General features: G+C 50.1%; 1 protein-coding gene across 2 annotated transcripts in view; it reads left to right on the top strand.

Annotated features, from left to right (window-relative positions):
- Nucleotides 1-20867, top strand: part of LOC127583995 (FERM domain-containing protein 5-like) — a 138203-nt gene that overhangs the window by 62730 nt on the left and 54606 nt on the right. The window contains exon 2 of one of the 2 annotated variants that reach the window (XM_052040474.1): nucleotides 17676-17780. In XM_052040474.1, coding sequence (XP_051896434.1) covers nucleotides 17676-17780 — 105 coding nt within the window. The remainder of the gene's footprint in view (nucleotides 1-17675; nucleotides 17781-20867) is intronic. The other variant, XM_052040475.1, reaches the window with a different exon arrangement.

Here is a 20867-nt window from a genome sequence, read left to right as displayed (position 1 = left end):
TGTGAATATGTATTGAATCTTGATGAGGTCACGGTTGGAGTATGTAATTCTGATCACCATTTTAGGAACAAGGAGCAGGACTAAGTTACTGGCTCTGCCATTTATTAAGATCGTGGCTGATCTACCATTTTCCAGCAATATCCCGTATCCCTTGATTCCTTTAATATCCAGAAATCTATCAATTTGTGATTTGAGCCATCTGAGTGACGGAGCCCTACAGCCCTCCGGGACAGAGAATTCCAAAGATCCAGCACCTTTGAGTGAAGAGATTTCTCTTCATCTCAGTCTTACATGGCTGACCCCTCATTCTGAGCCTGTGACCCCTGGTTCTACACTCTGCAGCCAGAGGGAAATTCCTCCCTGTATTCCTCCTGTCCAGTCTTATAAGAAAACCTCACAGATTTCTGTATCCACCCACCAATTGTGTGCTATTCTGTAAGTTTATTTCATTTCTGTTTCTCAGATGCTTTATCATCTTGGCAGCAACCCTCAGCATAAATTATTCCTCTCTATGAGGGGGCGGCACTTACGATAGACGTGCAGAGGAATCTCTTCACTCTGAGAGCTGAGAATCTTTGAAATTCGGTATCCCATTCTTCTAAACGCTGGAGAATACAGAGCTGGGCTACTGATGTGCAAACCTGCCGTCCCTGGAACCAGTGTGGTGAAGTTTTGCTGAACTCCTTCTACTGGTATTGGTATTGGTTTATTATTGTCACTTGTACCGAGGTACAGTGAAAAACTCGTCTTGCATACAGATCGTACAGGTCAATTCATTACACAGTGCATTGAGGTAGTACAGAGTGCATTGAGGTAGTACAGGTAAAAACAATAACAGTATAAAGTGTCACAGCTACAGAGGGAGTGCAGTACAGGTAGACAATAAGGTGCAAGATCACAACAAGGTTGGAAAATATTTCCACCTTACGACAAGGAGATGACAGCTATAGGAATATAGACCAAATACAGGCAAATGGGACTAGCTTAGATGGGCATCTTGGTCGGCATGGACTGGTTGGGCTGAAGGGTCTGTCTCCAGGCTGTATGACTGTGACAATGCTCCAGGTGTCAGCTCACCAGGGCCTAATATAATTAAAGTAAGAAACCTTTACTCAAGTACTCAAATCCTCTTGTAATTAAGGCTAACATAATATTTACCTTATCAATCTCCAATAAAAGAGCAGCAAGATCACACACGAGGCCCCCCGTGCTTGCTCTGGGTCTGTTCTGGTTGGGCCTCATCCTATCTGTGCCGCCAGTTATTGTAACAGCACGGTCAGTGTGCTCAAACTTTGTATAAAAACCGCGCTCGTGGCTCAGCAGTTCATGAGTGCAGCTCTGTGTAAGAAGTCATTTTATATTTTGTCACTCATGCACTAGAGGACGTCGATAGCATTAGAATTAGAACATGGGGTTCCCACGGGAAGCTAGGGAAATCCCTCTCCCTTGTGTTATTATAGTGGAGAAGGGGAGCTCATCCACACAGCGAGTGGTTGAGACAAATGGCAGGGATATGTTTGAGGGAGGTTGGATAAACAAGGAAACACAGATGAGCCCTGAATGCACCCCAGCATTGGCTGGTGGTCTGAAGGACTTGGTTTCTGTGCTGTGTTCTGTTCTGTGTGAATGTGCAACTCTAGTCTGCAGTGACTGGTTTTCCTGTCCTCCCACTGTTCCTCAAGGCTCTCTCCTAACCTTCTGCTAATCTTGACCTTCTTGTTCAGAGTTTGGTCAGACCTGACACTTTGCCAGCAGTGCCGCTTGGAGTATTTCAATGCGTTCGGTTCACTTGCAGTGACGAAGGGATGCAGCCTGACACTTCATTAAGCCAACATGCGTCAATTCAAAATGTTCATCTGGAAACTTGTTTCAGGAACTTGCCGTCTCCTTGGGTAAACCTTTGAGTTGGGGAGATGGTGTGATGGACCTTGTTCCTGTAAACCCCTCCAGACGGTTTCCAGCGCCTGCGTTCCTCAATTCCCATCTTGTGCCCCACTCCGACTTCTGTTGCTCCACCAGTGGCAGTCGTGCCTTCAGCTGCCTGGGTCCCAAGCATTCGGATTCCCTCCCTCACCCTCCCTCCCATCTGTCCTCATCCCCAAACCCTCTATGATCTCATTAATCTCCTTATGTGGCTTGGTGGCAAGTTTTGTTTGAGAATCATTGGGTGAGTTCCACTATTTTGGAGCTGCTACTTGAATGCAAGTTGTTGTCTGGATTCTGAAGCACGATGGAGCACATTTACCTGAAGGGGGTGGAGGGGCATTTACCCCTCTGATCTCTTGTCACCCATCAAGGTGATGGTGTCTCTCCCCTCGTTATACTCACCAACTCTCCCATGTTAGAAGGACAAGAACTGACCTTATTGCAACCTGTATGATTCCGAGGTTGCACAGCGTAGATACTGGGAGAACGTTATCCCTTGTGGGGCAGGTTAGAACAAAGGAATCAGCTGATAAAGCAGGGACTAGGAGGGCTTTCTTCTCTCGATGGGTTGTGAGTCCTCTACCTCAGAGACAATGGATCATTGAATATATTCAAAGCTCGGGTGGAGAGTGTTTTGGAAAATGGGGGATTCACAGGTTGGGGGGACAGGCAGGAAAGTTGAGTTCAAGCCAAGAACACATCATCCATGATCTTACTGCAAAATGGAAAAGGTCCAAAAGGCTGAAAAGCCTGCTCCTGCTTCTTGTTCATGTAAAGGATCCCATGGCTGGGGGAGTTCTCCCAGTGAGCTGGTCAACACTGACCACTCAGTCAAAAAATCACTAAAACCTGCCACCTGGTCCTTAGCGTTTTGCTATTTGTGGGAACTTGCTGTGCACAGATTTCTGTTGTCTTCATCCCAATAGGATGGTAACTTCAGGGAGAAAATTGCTTGCTTTCTAGTTGACCTTTTACGTAGGCTTGAAGTGGGTTTGGATGCAGGTTGTGAATTTGAGACCAAGGTGCAGAGATTCAATGTTTTTCACTCACTGTCCCTCCAACTTCCCAGGACATTTACCCCATAGTGGCACTGGGGGGAGGTGAAACTGTGGTCACACCTCAATCACAGATCTGCTTGTGGTTGGTTGATTCTTTGGCATTATTAACAGCAGATGTAGAGGTGAAAGTTTAACTTTTAAATACTTGCCCCAGTGGCTTAAAGGAAGAGACAACACCCAAGCCAAAAGTGCAAGAGTAAAGACTTCTTTCTGGACTTACATGGAGCCCTGGTGGAGTATTGTGTACCTCTCTGGTCTCCCTACCTGTGGAAGGATATGCTTGTCATAGAGTGTAATAAATGACCACCTGGATGGCTGGAAGTGTCCTATGAGGAGAGATTAGGCAACTGAGCCAATACTTCCTTTAGAAGAATGAGAGGCGATCTCATTGAAGCATGCAGAATTTTTCAGGAGCTTATCAGGATAGAGGAAAGGACGATGCTTCCCCCAGATGGGACGTCTAGAACCAGGTGTCACGGCCACAGAATAAGGGACGGGCCTTTCAGGATGGTGAATCACCCAGAGGGTGGTGAATCTTTGGAGTTCTCCACCCGAGAGGCTGTGGAGGGTCAATTGCTGAATACTTTCAAGACAGGGATTGGTACATTTTTGGATGTTAAGGAAATCAAGGGATATGGAGTTAGTGCAGGGAAGTGGCACTGAGGTAAAAGATCAGCCTTGATCATATTGAATGGGGCAGATATGAGGGGCTGAATGTTCTCATCCCAACTTCTGTTTTTATGTGGAGCACGAGTAGAGGGTCAGTCTGGGTCTTGTGCTCAGGAGTCTGGAGGACTTGAACCCACGATCTGCTCACTTGGAGGATGCACTGGGCTCCAGGTGACCACCTCAGCACTGACGTCTGCAGTATTGGAACAGCTGCTTCCCAAAGGCCGCGGAGTTGTCACTGGGAAAAGGGATCACTGATGGTTCAGGGATCAGGGAAATTTGTAGTAACTCTGGGAAAGTGGAATTGTGGCTGCTCTAAACCCTGACCCCAGCTCCCCACTTGGGTTCTGGAGTCCCTAACCCCCTCACACAACGTCCATCAGCCTCTGTTTAAACATCTGGCCCTGTCCCAGCAGCCTTCTGGGGGAGGTGGACCTCGATTTCCACTTCCTTCGTGCAAAGAAGCACTTCTTGTCGTCACACTGAATGGCTGGGATCCTACTGTGCCCTCCACCTCTGGACTCCCTGCCACAGGACAGATTCACTTGCTGCACCCGTTAGATCTGCTGTCTCGCTCTGTGTGTTGGTGTCTCCCTCCCTTTGTTCTCCTCTGCCTGTAGCTCTCTGCTCATCAATCTCCCTGACCCCCTCTACCTATCTGTCCACTCCCCCCTCAATTTGCCCCCGCACCCCTCCCTCCCTCTCTGCCTAACCCCCTGTTCCTCCTCTACCTGTACCCCGTCCCTTCCCTTCCTGATTCCCATCTCCTGCCTCTCTCTGCCAGTGTTCCCTTAAATCTCTTCTCAGTTTATCACTCATGGTCTTCTTCACCTGCCTGCCACCCCCTTCCCACACCGTCTCTCTGTCTCCCCATCCGCCTGTCCGTGCCTAAACCTGCCCTCACCTCCATCTCTTCCTCCCTCCATCCTGTCCTGCCCGTCTCCTCTTCCTGCCTCTGTCAAACACCACACCCCTCGTCAGAACCGCAACTCTATAATCCCCTCCGTCTCCCACATTGTCTCCCCCACCTCTCTGTTGCACTCAGTCTCCAACCCCCCACCTCTCTGTCCCTCACTCCCTCACTCCGTCTTTGTTCCTTTCTCTCCCGTTCTCTGCTCCCCCCATCTCTCGCCCTCACTCACAACCCAGTCATGGCTGTCCCGAGTGCTGAGATGTGTTTGTGTGGTGAGTGTATGTCTGGGAAGCATGGACAACCCCGATAACTCTCCCCAAAACTTTAACACATCCAGTGCTGCTGACTTCAAGCAGGTTCAGGAGAGAATAAATGATTTGATCGTTTTCTATTTAAAATAAAATAACAAGATGGTTACAGTTAAAGAACATTAATTCTGAGCTTTATTATCAAGGAAAAATTCTCATTCACTTTTGACTCTTTAACTTACTAACCGCGCCTCATGAGGACAGGACTCCCACTCAACCAACCGACGCACATCCAGCAATCACCTGGACTGTGAGGTTGGGTTCCTGTTGTGGAGGATACCCTGTAGACGGTCACTAGGGCAGCAACAAGGATGTCCATTTATATAGCACCTTTAAAAGGGCAAAACTTTCCAGGGTGCCTCAAAGGAGTGATTCTTGCAATTTTGATATTGTGTGATACGAGGGAGGGGTGAGGGGGAGAGGTGCAGGGAGGGGGTGAGGAGGAGAGGTTCATGGGGGGGGTGAGGGTGGGAGGTGGAGAGGTGCTGGGAGGGGGAGAGAGGTGGAGGAGGTGAGCGATTCCAGACTTAGGGCCCAGGCAGATGAAGACAGGGCTGATGTGCTGACAATTAAATTTGGGGATGAGCAAGAGGCTGGGATTGGGAGAATGCAGAGATGTGGAGGGTGTGGAGGGCTGAGGATGTGGGGGAATGTGTTGGGAGGGTTGTGGAGGGAGGAGGAGGGTTGAGCCGAGGAGTGTTTGAAAACCTGAGAGAACAATCCCAGTTTGTCCAACTTCTCGTTACAACGAACTCTCTAATCCAGGTCAGATCCTCTGCTGCACCCGCTCCAATGCCTCCACATCCTTCCTGTAACGTGGTGACCAGAACTGCACACAGTGCTCCAGATGTGGCCCAACCAAAGTTTTATACAACGTGACTTCCCGACCTTTAAACTCAGTGTCCCAACCAATGAAGGCAAGGCTTAATATCCGGGGCCAGCCTATCACAAAGGACCTTGTCAAATGCCTTACTCAGGTCCATGTAGACACCATCCACTCCTCTACCTTCATCACTTCCTCAAATAACTTGATCAAGTCTGTGAGACGAAACGTCTCCGCACAAACCCACGCTGACCTTGCCTCCAGTCCCCATGAATGGAGGTTCCTCTTAGACACAGAGAGATACAGCATGGAAACAGGCCCCCGCTCCAGTGTTTGCCCCCACCCCCCCACCTCTGGTCCAGTGTCCACACACCATACACCACTTACAGGGTAGGCACAGTAGTGTAGCGGTTAGCATAACACTATTACAGCACCAGTGACCTGGGTTCAATTCCGGCCACTGTCTGTAAGGAGTTTGTACATTCTCCCCGTGTCTGTGTGGGTTTCCTCCGGGTGCTCCAGTTTCCTCCCACATTCCAAAGACGTACGGGTTAGGAAGTTGTGGGGATTCTATGTTGGTGCTGGAAGCGTGGCAACACTTGCAGCTGCCCCCAGAACACTCTGCGCAAAAAGCTGCATTTCACTGTGTGTTTCGATGTACATGTGACTAATAAAGAAATCTTATTCACACTAATCCCACATGCTCAGCAACTCCCCCCAGGTTCTACCACTCACCCACACTCTCAGGGCACTGTACAGAAGCCAATTAACCAACCAACCCACACACCTTTGGGACGTGGGAGGAAACCTGTGCACCAGGAGGAAACCCACATGGTCACAGGGAGAATGTGCAGACTCCACACACAGACAGCACCGGAGGCTGGGGTTGAACCCGGGTCTCTGGAGCTGTGAGGAAGTGGCTTCACTTTGATCTGCACAGACAGGTGGGGCCATTCTCCGGTGCTCAGTGTGATTCCTGCAAAACTTCGCTCATCCTTGTGCAGCCGCTAAATGCTTTAGGAAACAGCTGAAGGAGTCACAAGGTGAGACGGGCAGGAGGTAATTAATCAGCAGCAGAAGGGAGCTCTGCTTGGTGCATGCTGAGGTACAAAGGCTGCTGACATCTCCTTTGGGACAATTCCTTTCCACGGAATCCAACAGGGAGAAGAGGGTGTGTTATACATATTTAGCAGTATGGAGAGACCAGTGTGGTGAAGTTACACGATGCCATAGTAACACACACAATCCCATGTGAAATCCCTCTGACACTTACTCAGGTCCATGTAGACACCATCCACTCCCCAAAAATCCAAAAGAGAGGTCATTAGGGTGTGAGGATGGGCATGTTTATAGGTGGTCCGCTCGTTCCCACACGGCGAGGTCGCCCCCTCCACGTCCCAGCTCCGCTCTTCCACCCCCGCCCTCCCTGCCTCCACTCCCTGTAAACACAAGGTGGCTCCAGACCCCAGACCCTGCCCTCACACCAAGCCCCATTCACACAACAGCCTCTGCTCGCTGGCGTCTCTTCCGGCTTTGAACCCCTCCAGGGCTTGGCCCTCCCTCTCGCGACCCTCCTTCAGTCCCAGAAGTCTGATCTCTCCCCCCCACTCTGCCCGCTTGAGCATTCCCAAATTTGTTTGCTTCACCTGCCAGGGCCCTGAGCACTGGAATTCCTTCAGGAATCCTCCTGCTTCCCTTCTTCCTTCAGATCCACCTGTCTAAGAATTTGATCATTTGGTTTAACATCTTCTTGATGCGGAATTTTGACGGTAACACTGCAGCGAAACATCATGGGATCTTTTGCTGCATCAGGGAGCTGTGTAAACATGTCGATCAAGCTAAGGTAAACCTCAGAGAGTTCTGTGTGAGTTATCAAACTGACCTTTCACCTTAGGAACCGGGTTTAAATCTAGTCCTGGTAGGTGAAGTGAAGATCATCATCTCTGCTGCTGTTTCTTATCTTAACTACTTGTCCTCACCCCAGCCCCATCATCACCAACCATTGTCTCTCCAGAGCTCCAGGCCCAGGTGTTGTTAGTGAGGTGTTGGATGTGGTCCAGGTTCCAGCCTGGAGTCTGAGTGTCCATGTCCCTCCACAGATGCTGCCTGACCCTCTGAGCTCCTCCAGCTCCTTTGTGTGTTGATGCCTTTCTCCACTTCAAGATGCCCCAAGGCCTTGCAGCCAATGAAAAGCCTTTAAAGTGTAGCCACTGGTCTAACGTAGCAAACCCAGCAGCCAATTGGCAAACAGCAAGGAAGCCGGGCGGTCACTGGCAGATGGCGGCAGGAATGGCTCCAGAGGGAAAACAATCCCGCTCCTTGAGTTGCTCCAGGATTCTACTTGCTTACCTGTCACAGAATATTCCGGCACAGTTGGGCATGAGCTTGCACTGCCTCCTGCTGGTGTTAAAGCTCATTTGGTGTGTGGTGGGATGTTAGAACATGGAACACGGAACCGTACAGCACAGGTCAGGCCCTTTGGCCCAACTCACTAAATCAGTCGTCAGATGCCCAACTAAACGAATCCCTTCTGCCTACACGGGTGTCCATATCCCTCCATTTCCTTCACATTTGTGCCTAATTAAGAGCCTCTTAAACGCCTCTATCATATCTGCCTCCACCCCCACCCCTGGCAGCCCGTTCCTGGCACCCACCGCTCTCTGTGTAAAAAAAACTTGCCCCGCACATCTCCTTTGAACTTACCCTCCGCTCACCTTAAATGCGTGCCCTCTTATATCAGATATTTAAACCCTGGGAAAAAAGATACTGGCTACCTACTCTATCTATGCCCCTCATAATCTTATAAACCTCTATCAGATCTCCCCTCAGCCTCCACCGCTCCAGAGAAAACAACCCAAGTTTGTCCACCCTCTCCTCATAGCACATGCCCTCTAATCCAGGCAGCATCCTGGTGAACCTCTTCTGCACCCTCTCCAAAGCCTCCACATCCTTCCTGCAATGGGGTGACCAGAACTGAATGCAGTACTGCAGATGTGGCCTAACTAGAGTTTTATAAAGCTGCAACATAGCCTCCGGACTCTAATTAGCTTTCATTAGGTGGGGCACAGAAAATAAGAGCAGGAAGGCGATGGTACAACTTTATAAAGTATTTTTGGTCTACAGCTGGAGCACTGTGTACAGCTCTTGTCACCACACTACAGGATGGGTGTGACAGTGCTGGGGAGGGTGCAGAAGGGATTCACCAGGATGTTGCCTGGGATGGAGTGTCTCAGGTATCAGGGAGACCGGAGACGTGGAGGGGGACCTGATGGCGGGGTGCAGAAAGTGTGAGTGACGTGGAAAGGGTGGATAGTGAGAAACTTTTCCTCATAACGGAGATGGCCAAAGGTTTGAGGTGAGGAGTTAAGGGGGTGAGAGTGGTTGCAGTTTGGCACACACTGCCAGAAAAGGTGGCAGAGCAGAGAGTCTCACAACAGAAAGGTATCTGGATGAGCACTTGAATCACGAACGCATAGGAGGTCGCAGACAAAGTAAATGGATACCTGATGGTCAGTATGGACGTGGTGGGCCGAAGGGTCTGTTTCTGTGACTGTGGTTCTACCTTGTATCCATACAGTGCCACTAAATGTTGTGAGAAAATCTCAGTATTTGCTAAACAAAATCCACATCAATTAGAAGAATTTGTTAGGAGTTTGAGGAGATTTGGTATGTCACCAAAGACCCTTATAAATTTCTCTAGATGTACGGTGGAGAGCATTCTGACTGGTTGCATCACCCCTGGTATGGAGGCTCAAATGCACAGGATTGCAAGAGGCTGCAGAGGGTTGTAGACTCAGCCAGCTCCAACACGGGCACAACCCTCCCCACCATCGAGGACATCTTCAAGAGGCGGTGCCTCAAGAAGGCGGCATCCATCACTAAGGACCCTCACCACCCGGGACATGCCCTCTTCTCGTTACTACCATCAGGGAGGAGGTACAGGAGCCTGAAGACCCACACTCAATGATTCAGGAACAGCTTCTTCCCCTCCGCCATCAGATTTCTGAACGGTCCATGAACCCATGAACACCACCTCATTATTTCTTTTATTTACACTATTTATTTACTTCTGTAATTTATAATAAATTTTATGTCTTGCACTGTACTGCTGCTGCAAAGCAACAAACTTCACAACTATAAATTAGTGATAATAAACCTGATTCTGATTCTGACAACAGCTGGATTTTAAAGTAAGCATCTGGAAGAAGAGGGGACGTGAGTCAGGGAGGGAATCCCCGGGCTCAGAACCTGGACAGATGGCGGAGCGATGGGGATCAGGGAGGCTGGAGAAGGAGGATATGATAAAGGCTGACCTCCTCACAGTGGAAATCCTCACCACCTCCAGGAGTGGGTGAGGGAGGGAGATGTCTGAACTACCCTTCTCCCTCCCCCCACCAAGACCCGTGAACTGCTTGGATTCTGTCACAGTTCCCAGCCCGGAACTAAGCTGCACCTTTGTCTGGGACTTCAGAAAGATTGTTCCTAAGTTGCTGAGACATCTGGCGAGAGGATTGTCTAATGTAGTCCAGCAGCTGACAATGTCGGTCTCACAAATGCACTGGCAGACTGTCGGACAGCATTTGCCATTTGGTTGGAGATCTCGACAGTACTCCCATTATTGTCACAAACTTACATCAAACCAACAAGCTGAATATCCCAAAATAAAGAGACTTGACCTTGGATGCAGAAAATGATCATCTGGATCATAGGAGCCGGTCTAACTCAACAGCTCCTGTCCCTGAAATGTCAAGTCAGCTTGCCAGTGAAGCTCTGGCCTTATCCCCTCTGAAAGTTCGGAGAACCCGTCACCAAACCCCTCCGGACTTTCCCTCTGAGCCAGCTCGAGGTGCGGAGAGGCTGAACCTGTACTATCCCAGGACGTGTGCTTGGGCATTCAGCACGGAGACAGGGAGAGGGGCGGGAATGGTTGGATGGATGTGCTGCCCCTTGCGAGTGTACGTCAGGTTGAACAATATGGGAAAGTGAGGGATGGTGGGAATTGGATAGGAAAGTATAGAGTCGAGGGGCCGAATAGCCTGCTTCTGCTCCTACTTCTTCAGAAGTAGCTTTGATTTGACCAGCTCCCTCACTCCGTGTGTGGTCCTTGCAGCAACAACTGACCCCCGCGAGACCCGCACCGAGGACTTAAAATCTATGTTGTCTTCTGGGCTGAACATTCTATTTTTACCAAATGCTTGCTGAGACCATAACAAAGCTGTATCTTACATAGAGCCTGGAACAGTACAGCACTGAGCAGGCCATTTCGCCTACGATGTTGTGCTGATCTTGATGCTGATTTATACTAAATGTCCCCCTCGTGTGTATCATCCACATCCCTCCGGTCCCTTCATATCCATGTGTCTATTTAAAAGCCCCTTAAACTCCACCAAACTGCCGGCTTCCACTGCTACCCCTGGTGACCCAAGGGAGGGAGTGGATCCTTGTGTCTTCTGATCAAGGGGACAACCAGCCTCCCCTCCATGGACTCCGTCCACACTTCCCGCTGCCTCGGGAAAGCAGCCGACATAATCAGGGACCCCTCCCACTCGGGTCATTCTCTCTTCTCCCCCCTCCCATCGGGCAGAAGATACAAAAGTCTGAGAACACGTACAGTACCAAGGACAGCTTCTTCCCCGCTGTTATCAGACTATTGAATGGACCTCTTGTACGATAAAGATGAACTCTTGACCTCTCAATCTACCTCGTCGTGGCCCTTGCACCTTATTGTCTGCCTGCACTGCACTTTCTCTGTAACTGTAACACGATGTCCTGCATTCTGTTATCGCTTTTCCCTCTGTACTGCCTCAATGTGCTGATGTTTGGAATGATCTGTCTGGATGGCATGTAAAACAAAGTTTTTCATGGTACATGTGACAACAGTAAGCCAGTTACCAATGTTCCCTCATTAAGGGGTAGACCCTGCTGTGGGGCTGGCGACAAGGTGGGATCATCTGATGAGAGTCTGGAACCACCGTCTCTCTCACTGAGCTGTCCAGAGTGGGGTTTGAACCAAAAACCCTCCAACTCAGTAACGGGCTCAGCTGGATTACTGCTGTACAGCTGACCCAGATGTTCAGTATTCACTAAGTAATGAACCCTCCCTCCCTGATCCATTGGTCACCACAGCAAACAGTTGCATCTTGCTCACTTAACCTGTCAACATTCTGATGCCAGTGTGGTCCCTGTCAGTAGGAACAGGTCAGTGGAGCTTGCTGCTGTCTGGCACATACTAATGAGAGCTTGCTATTGTTTGGTTTTTGGGACTCAGCAATTAGTTTAATTGGCTGGCAGTCTGGAAGTTTACTGGAAAGTACAAGTATGTCTCTGGATAACCGCCAGCCCCGAGACACACAGTCCCGTGTCCACACCGTGTTCCAGCCCTGAGACACACAGTCCCGTGTCCACCCTGTGTTCCAGCCCCGAGACATACAGTCCCGTGTCCACACCGTGTTCCAGCCCTGAGACACACAGTCCCATGTCCCAGCCCCGAGACACACAGTCCCGTGTCCACACCGTGTTCCAGCCCTGAGACACACAGTTGCGTGTCCATATGTGTTTGGAGCCGGTTGAGTCAGAGGGCCGTCGGGTGCCAGTTCTCAGTGACAGCACTGAGGCAGTGCTGCCTCGTCAGAGGAGCCATCATCTGCCCATTGCTGGTGGAACGTCAATGTTGACGGATCCCAGGGAGGTCGCCCCATTTCTAGGCCTTGCTGTAGACGCAGATTGATAAAAAATTCTGGAGAAAAGGCCACGAAGTTTTGGAACTGGAGCACTGTTGGGAGAAGCAGTGGGAAGACATGTCCTCCCGGAAACAGATTCAAGGGCCATGTACCCTGTCCAGTGAACCGAGCACCAACGTCTCGACTGACACTCTGTCCCAGGCTGTTGTGTGTGGCTACAGATCAGTGGTCACTGTGCCTTACAGAGGCAGCCTGTGCAGCAGCACTCCCTGAATACCGCCCCTCTGACAGTGCAGTGCTCCCTCAGTACTGATCCTCCCTCAGTACTGCCCCTCCCACAGTGTGACCCTCCCTCAGTACTGCCCCTCTGACTGTGCAGCACTCCCTCAGTACTGCCCCTCCCACAGTGTGACCCTCCCTCAGTACTGCCCCTCCCACAGTGTGATCCTCCATCAGTACTGCCCCTCTGACAGTGCAACACTCCCTCAGTACTGCCCCTCCCACGGTGTGGGGGGTGGGGAGGGTGGTATTCCAGGCCACATGGTCATTGATGATGTTGGATCAGCCAGAGCAGAGTCCAGGGAGCACAAACAATCTGCTGGAGGAACCCAGTGGGTCAAGCAGCATCTGTGGGGGGAAGGAACTATCGACATGTCGGGTTGAAACCCTTCATCAGGACTGTGCGGCGTCTCAACCCGAAACGTCAACAGTTCCTTCCCCCCACAGACGCTGCTCGACCCGCTGAGTTCCTCCAGCAGATTGTGTGTTGGTGCAGGTTCCAGCATCTGCAGTATCTATGTCTCCAGAGCAGAGTGCATGCTCTCGATCCCTGGCTGCTTTGTTGCCAGGAAGTTACCACGTCTCCTCTGTTCAGTAGGTGCAAGGCTGTGAGTTTTATTTGAAACTGAAAGTAATTCTCCTTGTTGTTTGGCTGCTCCAGTCGCATGACCTGTGTGGTGAGCTGTGGCAAGAGTTGCTCTCCTGCAGTAACCCCGGGGGGAGTTGATGGGAATGTGGGGAGAATAAAACGCGATTAGTGTAAGTGGGTGTTTGATGCTGACCGCGAACTTGCTGGGCCGAAGGGCCTGTTTATGTGCTGTCAGACCTTATCAGTTGATGCTCAGAGCACCTCTTCAACTATGAGAAAAGGGGATAAGATAATAAGATAAGATTTCTTTATTAGTCACACATACATTGAAACACACAGTGAAATGCATCTTTTGTGTAGAGTGTTCTGGGGGCAGCCCACAAGTGTCGCCGCGCTTCTGGCACCAACATAGCATGCCCACAACTTCCTAACCCGTATGTCTTTGGAATGTGGGAGGAAACCAGAGCACCCGGAGGAAACCCACGCAGACACGGGGAGAATGTACAAACTCCTTACAGACAGCGGCGGGAATTGAACCCAGCTCGCTGGCGCTGTAGTAGCATTAAGCTAACCGCTACACTACCGTGCCTGCCATTAGGACTGTAATGGGATTGTTCTGTGCTCAGGATAATGAACCACTCCCAGCTGATGCCCGATCAGTCTCCCAGCCTCCTCCCTTGAGCTCATCTGTTGCCCACATTGTACGTTCAGTATCCAGTGGCCACCACCACTGCTTGCCAGCCAGCTCCTGCTTCCGGTTTGGGATCATCCCAAACTTCAGTTCCTCACCTTTGTTCAAATCTTTCCACAGCATTGGCCTTCCCTTCCTCTGCCTCCTCGTGCACCCCTCCAACACCACGGGTCCCCATCCACCACCCTGTACCCACTCCCCCCTCCCACCAGCCCACATTGGCTGCAGGGTGTACTGTCTACAAGATGCACAGTAGCTGCTTGTCTCGGCCACTCTGACAGCACCTTCCCGACCCCCCACATGGACATGGACAAGGGCAGCGGGTGCATGGAACACCACCACCTGAAGGATTCCCCCCCCCCGACCCCAGTTACACGTCTTCCACACGGAAATATGTCACCAGTCCAGCAGCACCTGAACCCTGGAACTCACTGTCCAACAACACCTTCACCAGAAGGGCTGCAGAAGCTGAAGGTGGCAGCTCACCCCCGCCTCCTGAGGGGCAATTAGGGATGGGCAATACATGCTGGTAACGTCCAGATTCTGAGAAATGAAGGAACAAAGAAAGCCCCTACAGTCTCCGTGCTCCTGAACATCCTTCATTTCCTCTTCCATTGTCTGGCTGCTGATCCTTGGAATTCCCTCCCTAACCCACTCTACCTCACCAAACCATTCCTTGGAACCTTGCTGTGTGGCCGTCTGCCCCGGCCCCCCTGGGTGGCTCAGTGTCTGACGTTGGATGGGTTGTTGACGTGCGCAGTTCCCCGGGGAACCACGGCAGCGGACGGTGGCATCTGCTGGAATGTGGGAGCTCAGGCTCATTGTCTGCAAGTTGAGATGAGTGCTCTGGAACTTTGCAGCACAGAAGGAAGCCATTTGGCCCATTGTGTCCTTGCCAGCCTAAAGTGGATAGATGTTCATCTGCTGCTCAGCTCCTTGTGTGTGGCCCTGCAGGTCACCGCCCTTTGGGAGGTTGTCCGGGTTCAGTTTAAACTCAAGCAGGATCTTGGTCTCTCCCCCTTCTCTGGTAGTGAGCTCCAAACTCCCACAGTCTCCGAGTGAAATCACTTCTCTCACCTTCCCTCTGATCCTTCCACCAGATGCCAGATCCATGTCCCATTAGCTGCTGACCTCTCTGGTGAGGGAAATTGCCCCTCCGTGTTCACCCCTAGACTGCTCATAATCTCCTCCACCTCAGTTAAATCTCCTCTCGTTCCTCCCACATGTACTGAGCTACACTGATACCAGCTAGCACTATGGGGGAGAGGGAGAAAGGCTGCTTCAGAAACACTGCCATTTTGCAGTTTGGATCACATTTGTCTCTCACCCCCTCCTCCACCACACCGCGCCCCCCCCCCCCCCCCCCCCCCCCACCATCGGGCAGAAGATACAGAAGCCTGAGAGCACGTACCACCAGGCTCAAGGACAGCTTCTATCCTGCTGTAATTGGACTATTGAACAGACCTCTTGTACAATAAGGGACCCTTGAACCTCACAATCTACCTCATTATGGCCTTGCACCTTATTGTTTGCCTGCACTGTACTTTCCTGTAACTGTAACATTTTATTCTGCATTCTGTGATTGTTTCCCTCGATGCACTGATGTGATGAAATGATCTGTATGGATGGCATGCAAAACAACGTTTTTCACTGTACCTCGGCACACATGACAATAATAAACCAATTCACCAATTTTTTACCAAATTACCAATCTGAAACAAAAATAAACAGAAACACTCAGCATCTGTGGGAAGAGAAACTTTGTCCTGAAGCATTAACTCTGTCTCTCTCTATCCCGCAACGTTCTCTCTTTGTTTCACTGTCCACAGTTGTTGCGGCATTGACCATCTCCGAGGTTCATTCCTCCGGCACCTCATGGGTTGGACTCCCTTGGATTTGAGGAAATGGCAGGTTTGGCCGCCTGTTTCCAACAGTTTTCCTTGCCCCACGCCGACACGCTGAGTGGACACCTGTTTGTGGCCCAACCAGAGTTCCTCTGAAACCAGGGCAGGTGACAAGGCAGGTCGCTACATGCCCCCTGCCCTGACCACCCTGGTCTACGGACAACTAGCCTGAAACTACTGCACTCCCCTACCTCCCAATTCCCAATACCATCGTTGATAAGGTCCCACTGCCTCACTGCTCCCACCCAGTGGTTGAGAGAAGGGGTTAACAATGGGACCCAATGGAATTGGGGGGGGGAGAGTGTGGCCCCCCCCCCCCCCAACTTTTACCTGTCCCAGCCCCCACCCACCCAGATCCTGGTCTGGTTACTGCCAGACTGGTGGGCAGTGGCCAACACAGGTCTGGCCGTGTGTTTCTCTGTTCAGGCCTCTGAATGGTTTTTCCTGGCGGCGATCCAGGCATCCTTTGTGGGTCAGTTGTCCCCAGCAGGAACGCTGCCGGTGTCCATGGATCGTGGGGACGCGGCGAAGGTCAGGCTGGGGCAGCCGCAGCCTGGCTCCTGTCTACAGCCCTGGTAGCACCGCATCCACTGCTCACAACCCTGGGGCTTACACACGGCCACAGAGAGGTAGGTCAGCAAAAGGGAGCAACTAACACCAGCTGATAAACCTGAACCATCGCGTCAGGCAGGGCAAGGACGGAGGGAGCCATCACTGGAGGTTCAATCCCCACTCAAACCTCCCACCTCTACTTACCTGCATTAGCTGTCTCAGTGTCAGAGTTTTGTTTGATATAAAGCACCTTGGGAGACCTGTCTACCTTGGTGTATCTGTCTACCTTGAGATGCTAAAGAAGTGCTTGTTGCTGCTGTTATGTAGATCAGACCATGAGGATCTTAACCCCCATTACTTTATCTGAGAAGTAAACTTGCCGGTTATGATAAACAGGCAATTTGACTGGAAGCGTTGTGTGGAAGGTTCTGCTGCCTATTGCTAATTTGGGGAGGTTTTTTGTCACAGGCAGTACCTCTGACGTGCGGACAGGGAACAAGCCCTCGGCAGGGTCTGGGAGCGTCTGTTGATGTTGTCCTTGGGTCAGATGGCCAGTTCCTAACCCTGTGCAATGTCGGAGCACATTGCAGTAATTACTGTGGGCTTGCCATTGAAGTGACAGAGCAAACACTCTGTCCAGCCCTCCAGAGCTGTTTATGCACAGAAAATCTGAAAACAACTCAACCAGTAAATGTCGTCGGTTTGAGCAGAATTGTCCCAAACATTCATCAGACCCAGTCCTGAAGCTCTCTCTGGCAGTCAGTCACAGCGTTCCTGGGAGCACTGCTAACACAGTGACACTCACCAAGAGCATCCTCCCTTCTTGGCAGAGGAGTTCTCATCAGACGAAGTAAACTGGACACAATGTGCTTCTGTTTTCCAGTCCAATCGAGAGCCTCTCTGGTCTGCTTTGACAGGGTATACACCCTTGGGCGCTCCTGTGGATCAGAGAGTACAGATTCATCCTCTGAGGTCCTGTCCCTCCCAACCTACCACCTCACTCATAGACCCCCCTCCCCCCCTTCTCTCCCAATTTTCCACATTTAACAGCTTATCCCACAGATTTGCTCGGTGATTAAGTTGGATAAAACTGGCAGGATATGTTTCACATTTGGTAATGTTTCTTCTGATAATTATCTTCTCCCGAACGCCTCCGCCAACCAGGGTATAAATCAAAGTGGAATTATTAAGAGATTGCAATGGCCTCAAGTTCAAACAGGAGGCCTCAGCTGCAGTAAATCCAGCGAGGACCGCTCTCATGTTCTTGTTCTTTGTTGTTACAGCGAGATGCCAAAGGTCACTATCTGATCGACCTCCTCTGCCGTCACATGAACCTGCTGGAGAAGGACTACTTCGGAATCAGGTTTGTGGACCCTGACAAACAGAGGGTAGGTTCTGGGAGAGGCTGCTGGGCACCAGTCGAGCACGGTCAGAGTACTTTGTGCCCTGGCTTTTCCCCACAGAATCTCTTCCCCTTTTATATGCTGCAAACCAAGTGTCTCAGATTGAAACTGTGGATCAGCCTTAACTTCCTTGTATGGTGGGACAGTCTCAAGGGGCTGAATGGACTTCTTTATGCATCAGCATCTACTCTTCACCTCGTTAAACCTTGCCATCCACCTCTGATCCCATAGTAACATGGGGAGACTATTCAGCCCTTTTGTACCTGTTTTCCCATTCAATGAGGCTGTGGCTGCTTGGTTTCCACCTGCCCGGGTCAATAACCTGTACTCCCACACCATCAAAATTCTATCAGTCTCAATTCTGACATTTCTGTTTGGCCTCCAGCTTTCTGGGGGAGACTATTCCAGATTTCCTTAGTGTGAAGAAATGCCTCTGATGGGTTTGGCTGTAAGTTTAGTGTTTTGGCCCCTTGTTCTGGACTCTCTCCAACCTATCAGCTCTCGTGAACCCGTCAGTTAACCTTCACTGCTAACAGGCAACCAAATGTAAGAGTGGAAGAGATGATCTTTGACAGAGAAGCCAGTGCGCTTACCAAGGGTCAGCCTGGTCTCCCTTGCGTGAACAAATGCCATTGCCAAACTCGGCAAGGCTGATTCTTGAATAGGCTTCACGCAAGGTCAAAGAACAGGCTGAGTCCTCAGAGGGAAACGTCATGGTGTTGGGCCAGATTTTACTGGAGAGGGCATCTTGCGGCATTCCTCCATTAGTTACACTTCTTCGCACGTGTTTAGGTTTGGACCGCTCCAGAGAGAGAGATCCAAGACACTGGTAGATTACTGAGCAAGTGATGCACTGCCCTTTGGATGAGACTTTGTGCCAAGGCCCTGTCTGTTCTTTCATGTTCGTTGTAAGACATGGCACTGGTTGGGGGAGGGCAGAGAGTTCTTCCTGGCGTCCAGACCAAAATCTGATTTCCAGCCAACTTCACTAAAACAAAATCGGTTCATTATCACAACGCAGTTTGTGGGATCTTGCTGTGTGCGAATTAGCTACTGCATTTGCTACATTGCAACAGTGGCTGCACTTCAAAGGGGAGCTCCATTGGTTAATTGCTTTGGGATGTCCTGAAAGGGATGTGAGAGGTGGGTTAGAAATGTGGGCTGTTTTATTACGATCCAGATGAAGGGTCTCGACCCGAAACATCAACTCTCCATTTCCTTCCACAGATGCTCCCTGACCGCCCGAGTTCCTCCAGCATTTTGTGTGTTGTCTCTGTTTTAATACATTTTTCCCACAAAGACAAACAGTCCATCACCTTCGCTCGTGAGAGGGAAGGACTGAGAAATAGCACTGAGGAGTGGAACTCAGTGTCAAATTGGAGATAGGTGGAGAAATAAGGAGGAAGATGAAAGAGGGATGGAAAATAAAAGTTAAAGAAAATAAAACGAAATTTGACAAGTTAAAGAATGTCCAGCGACAATTCACCTGTTGAAAGAGTGAGACTTACGACAGAGAATTGTTCATTTTCTAGGTTAATGTCATTAATTGGCGAGCAGCAACATTTATTGCGTTGTTAAAAGGATCATTATACTGTTAATTGCTGGACTTGTTTTTCTGAAGTGAGTGTAACGGCTAATTACTGCGTAAATGTAGCAACCTCATGAAAATCACGGGGAGGTTAAACGCGAGATGCCTTTTTGTGAAGTTAACAGGAAACTGCACGAATCATCCAGCAACTTGTTGATTCGCAATCCATGCGGTTTTGACACTTCGCCGTGAGTTGCTGCCAGTCTGTAACCAAGGCCATCGTTTGACCGCAGTTACTTCCTGTAAAATCTGGACCATTAAGTTGAATAATACTCTTTCATTTTCGGCATCTTAGATTTTGGTTTTGTGTCAGAAAGTTGCGACCACGCCAGTCCTGCAGTTTGTTGGTGTGAGTTGGTGGAGCTTTGAGTTGACATGGTGCTGTGTGAAACGTCAGTGGAGGTCCATCCATGGAAGTACCTTCCAGCAGAATGATTGCTCCAAACCCATCATTGCCCAGAGAGAACCTTAGATCCTACAGTACAGGCCATCCCGGGTAATGGACAGGTTTCTGCATACGTACATAAGTTGATATTATCCAAAAGTCGGAAAATACACAAAACAAAATCACTCGATATGGTAACCGTACCTCCACAGTAATGTAATGAATGTCATTGAAAGCACACAAAACTGATAAGAAATAAAATTACTAAAAGAGAGACGAAACTAGATTTGCTGTTCATAGGAACGAACTTATGTACGTATGTCAGATTTTTGAATTTAATAATATTCACAGGATTTTGTCTGTATGCAGGGGTGTCCATAAGTCGGGGAACAGCCTGTACTGTGGGTAAAATGTAAACCGCTTGTGTGCCAGTGTTTACAGAACAGCTGGCTGCTGTATTCCCAAGGGCAGGGAAGCCGGACTCGCCTAGTGCCACTCTCAAGGGGCCAAGAGATGGATTTCCCCCTCCCTCTCTCTGGAGAATCCAACACACCTGCCCTCTCTCTCTCAGCCTGGTATCTCTATCGACACCCACATCAACCTGAAGGGGGCCGCTGCCCTGGGGAGTTGGAAGGTTGGCATGGTCTACCTTCACACCAACATCACCAATGTGAGCTCAGTAACACAGAACATAGAACATAGAACAATTACAGCACAATTCAGGCCCTTCGGCCCACAAAACTGTGCCGAACATGTCCCTACCCTAGAAATGACTAGACTTACCCATAGCCCTCTATTTTACTCAGCTCCATATACCGATCTAACAGTCTCTTGAAAGACCTTATTGTATCTCCAGTTAAAACCGTGTTGCTGATGAGTAATCAACAAAGATTGGTCTTCACGTTACCATTCTGGAGAATCTTGTAATCAGAGGGCATAGGGTTAGGGTGAGAGGTGGGAGAGTTGGAAGGGATCTGAGAAAGAATGTTTTTCACCCAGAGGGTGGCTGGAATCTGGAACGCTCTGCCTGACGGAGTGGTGGAGACTCGCGCTGCATATGAGGAATGTCAAGGTGAGCCCCTGATTCACCAAGGTATAG

The sequence above is a fragment of the Pristis pectinata genome, chromosome 28 (assembly GCF_009764475.1).
Source record: "Pristis pectinata isolate sPriPec2 chromosome 28, sPriPec2.1.pri, whole genome shotgun sequence".
Taxonomy (NCBI): Eukaryota; Metazoa; Chordata; class Chondrichthyes; order Rhinopristiformes; family Pristidae; genus Pristis; species Pristis pectinata.
This window is presented reverse-complemented; position numbering and strand designations above follow the sequence as displayed.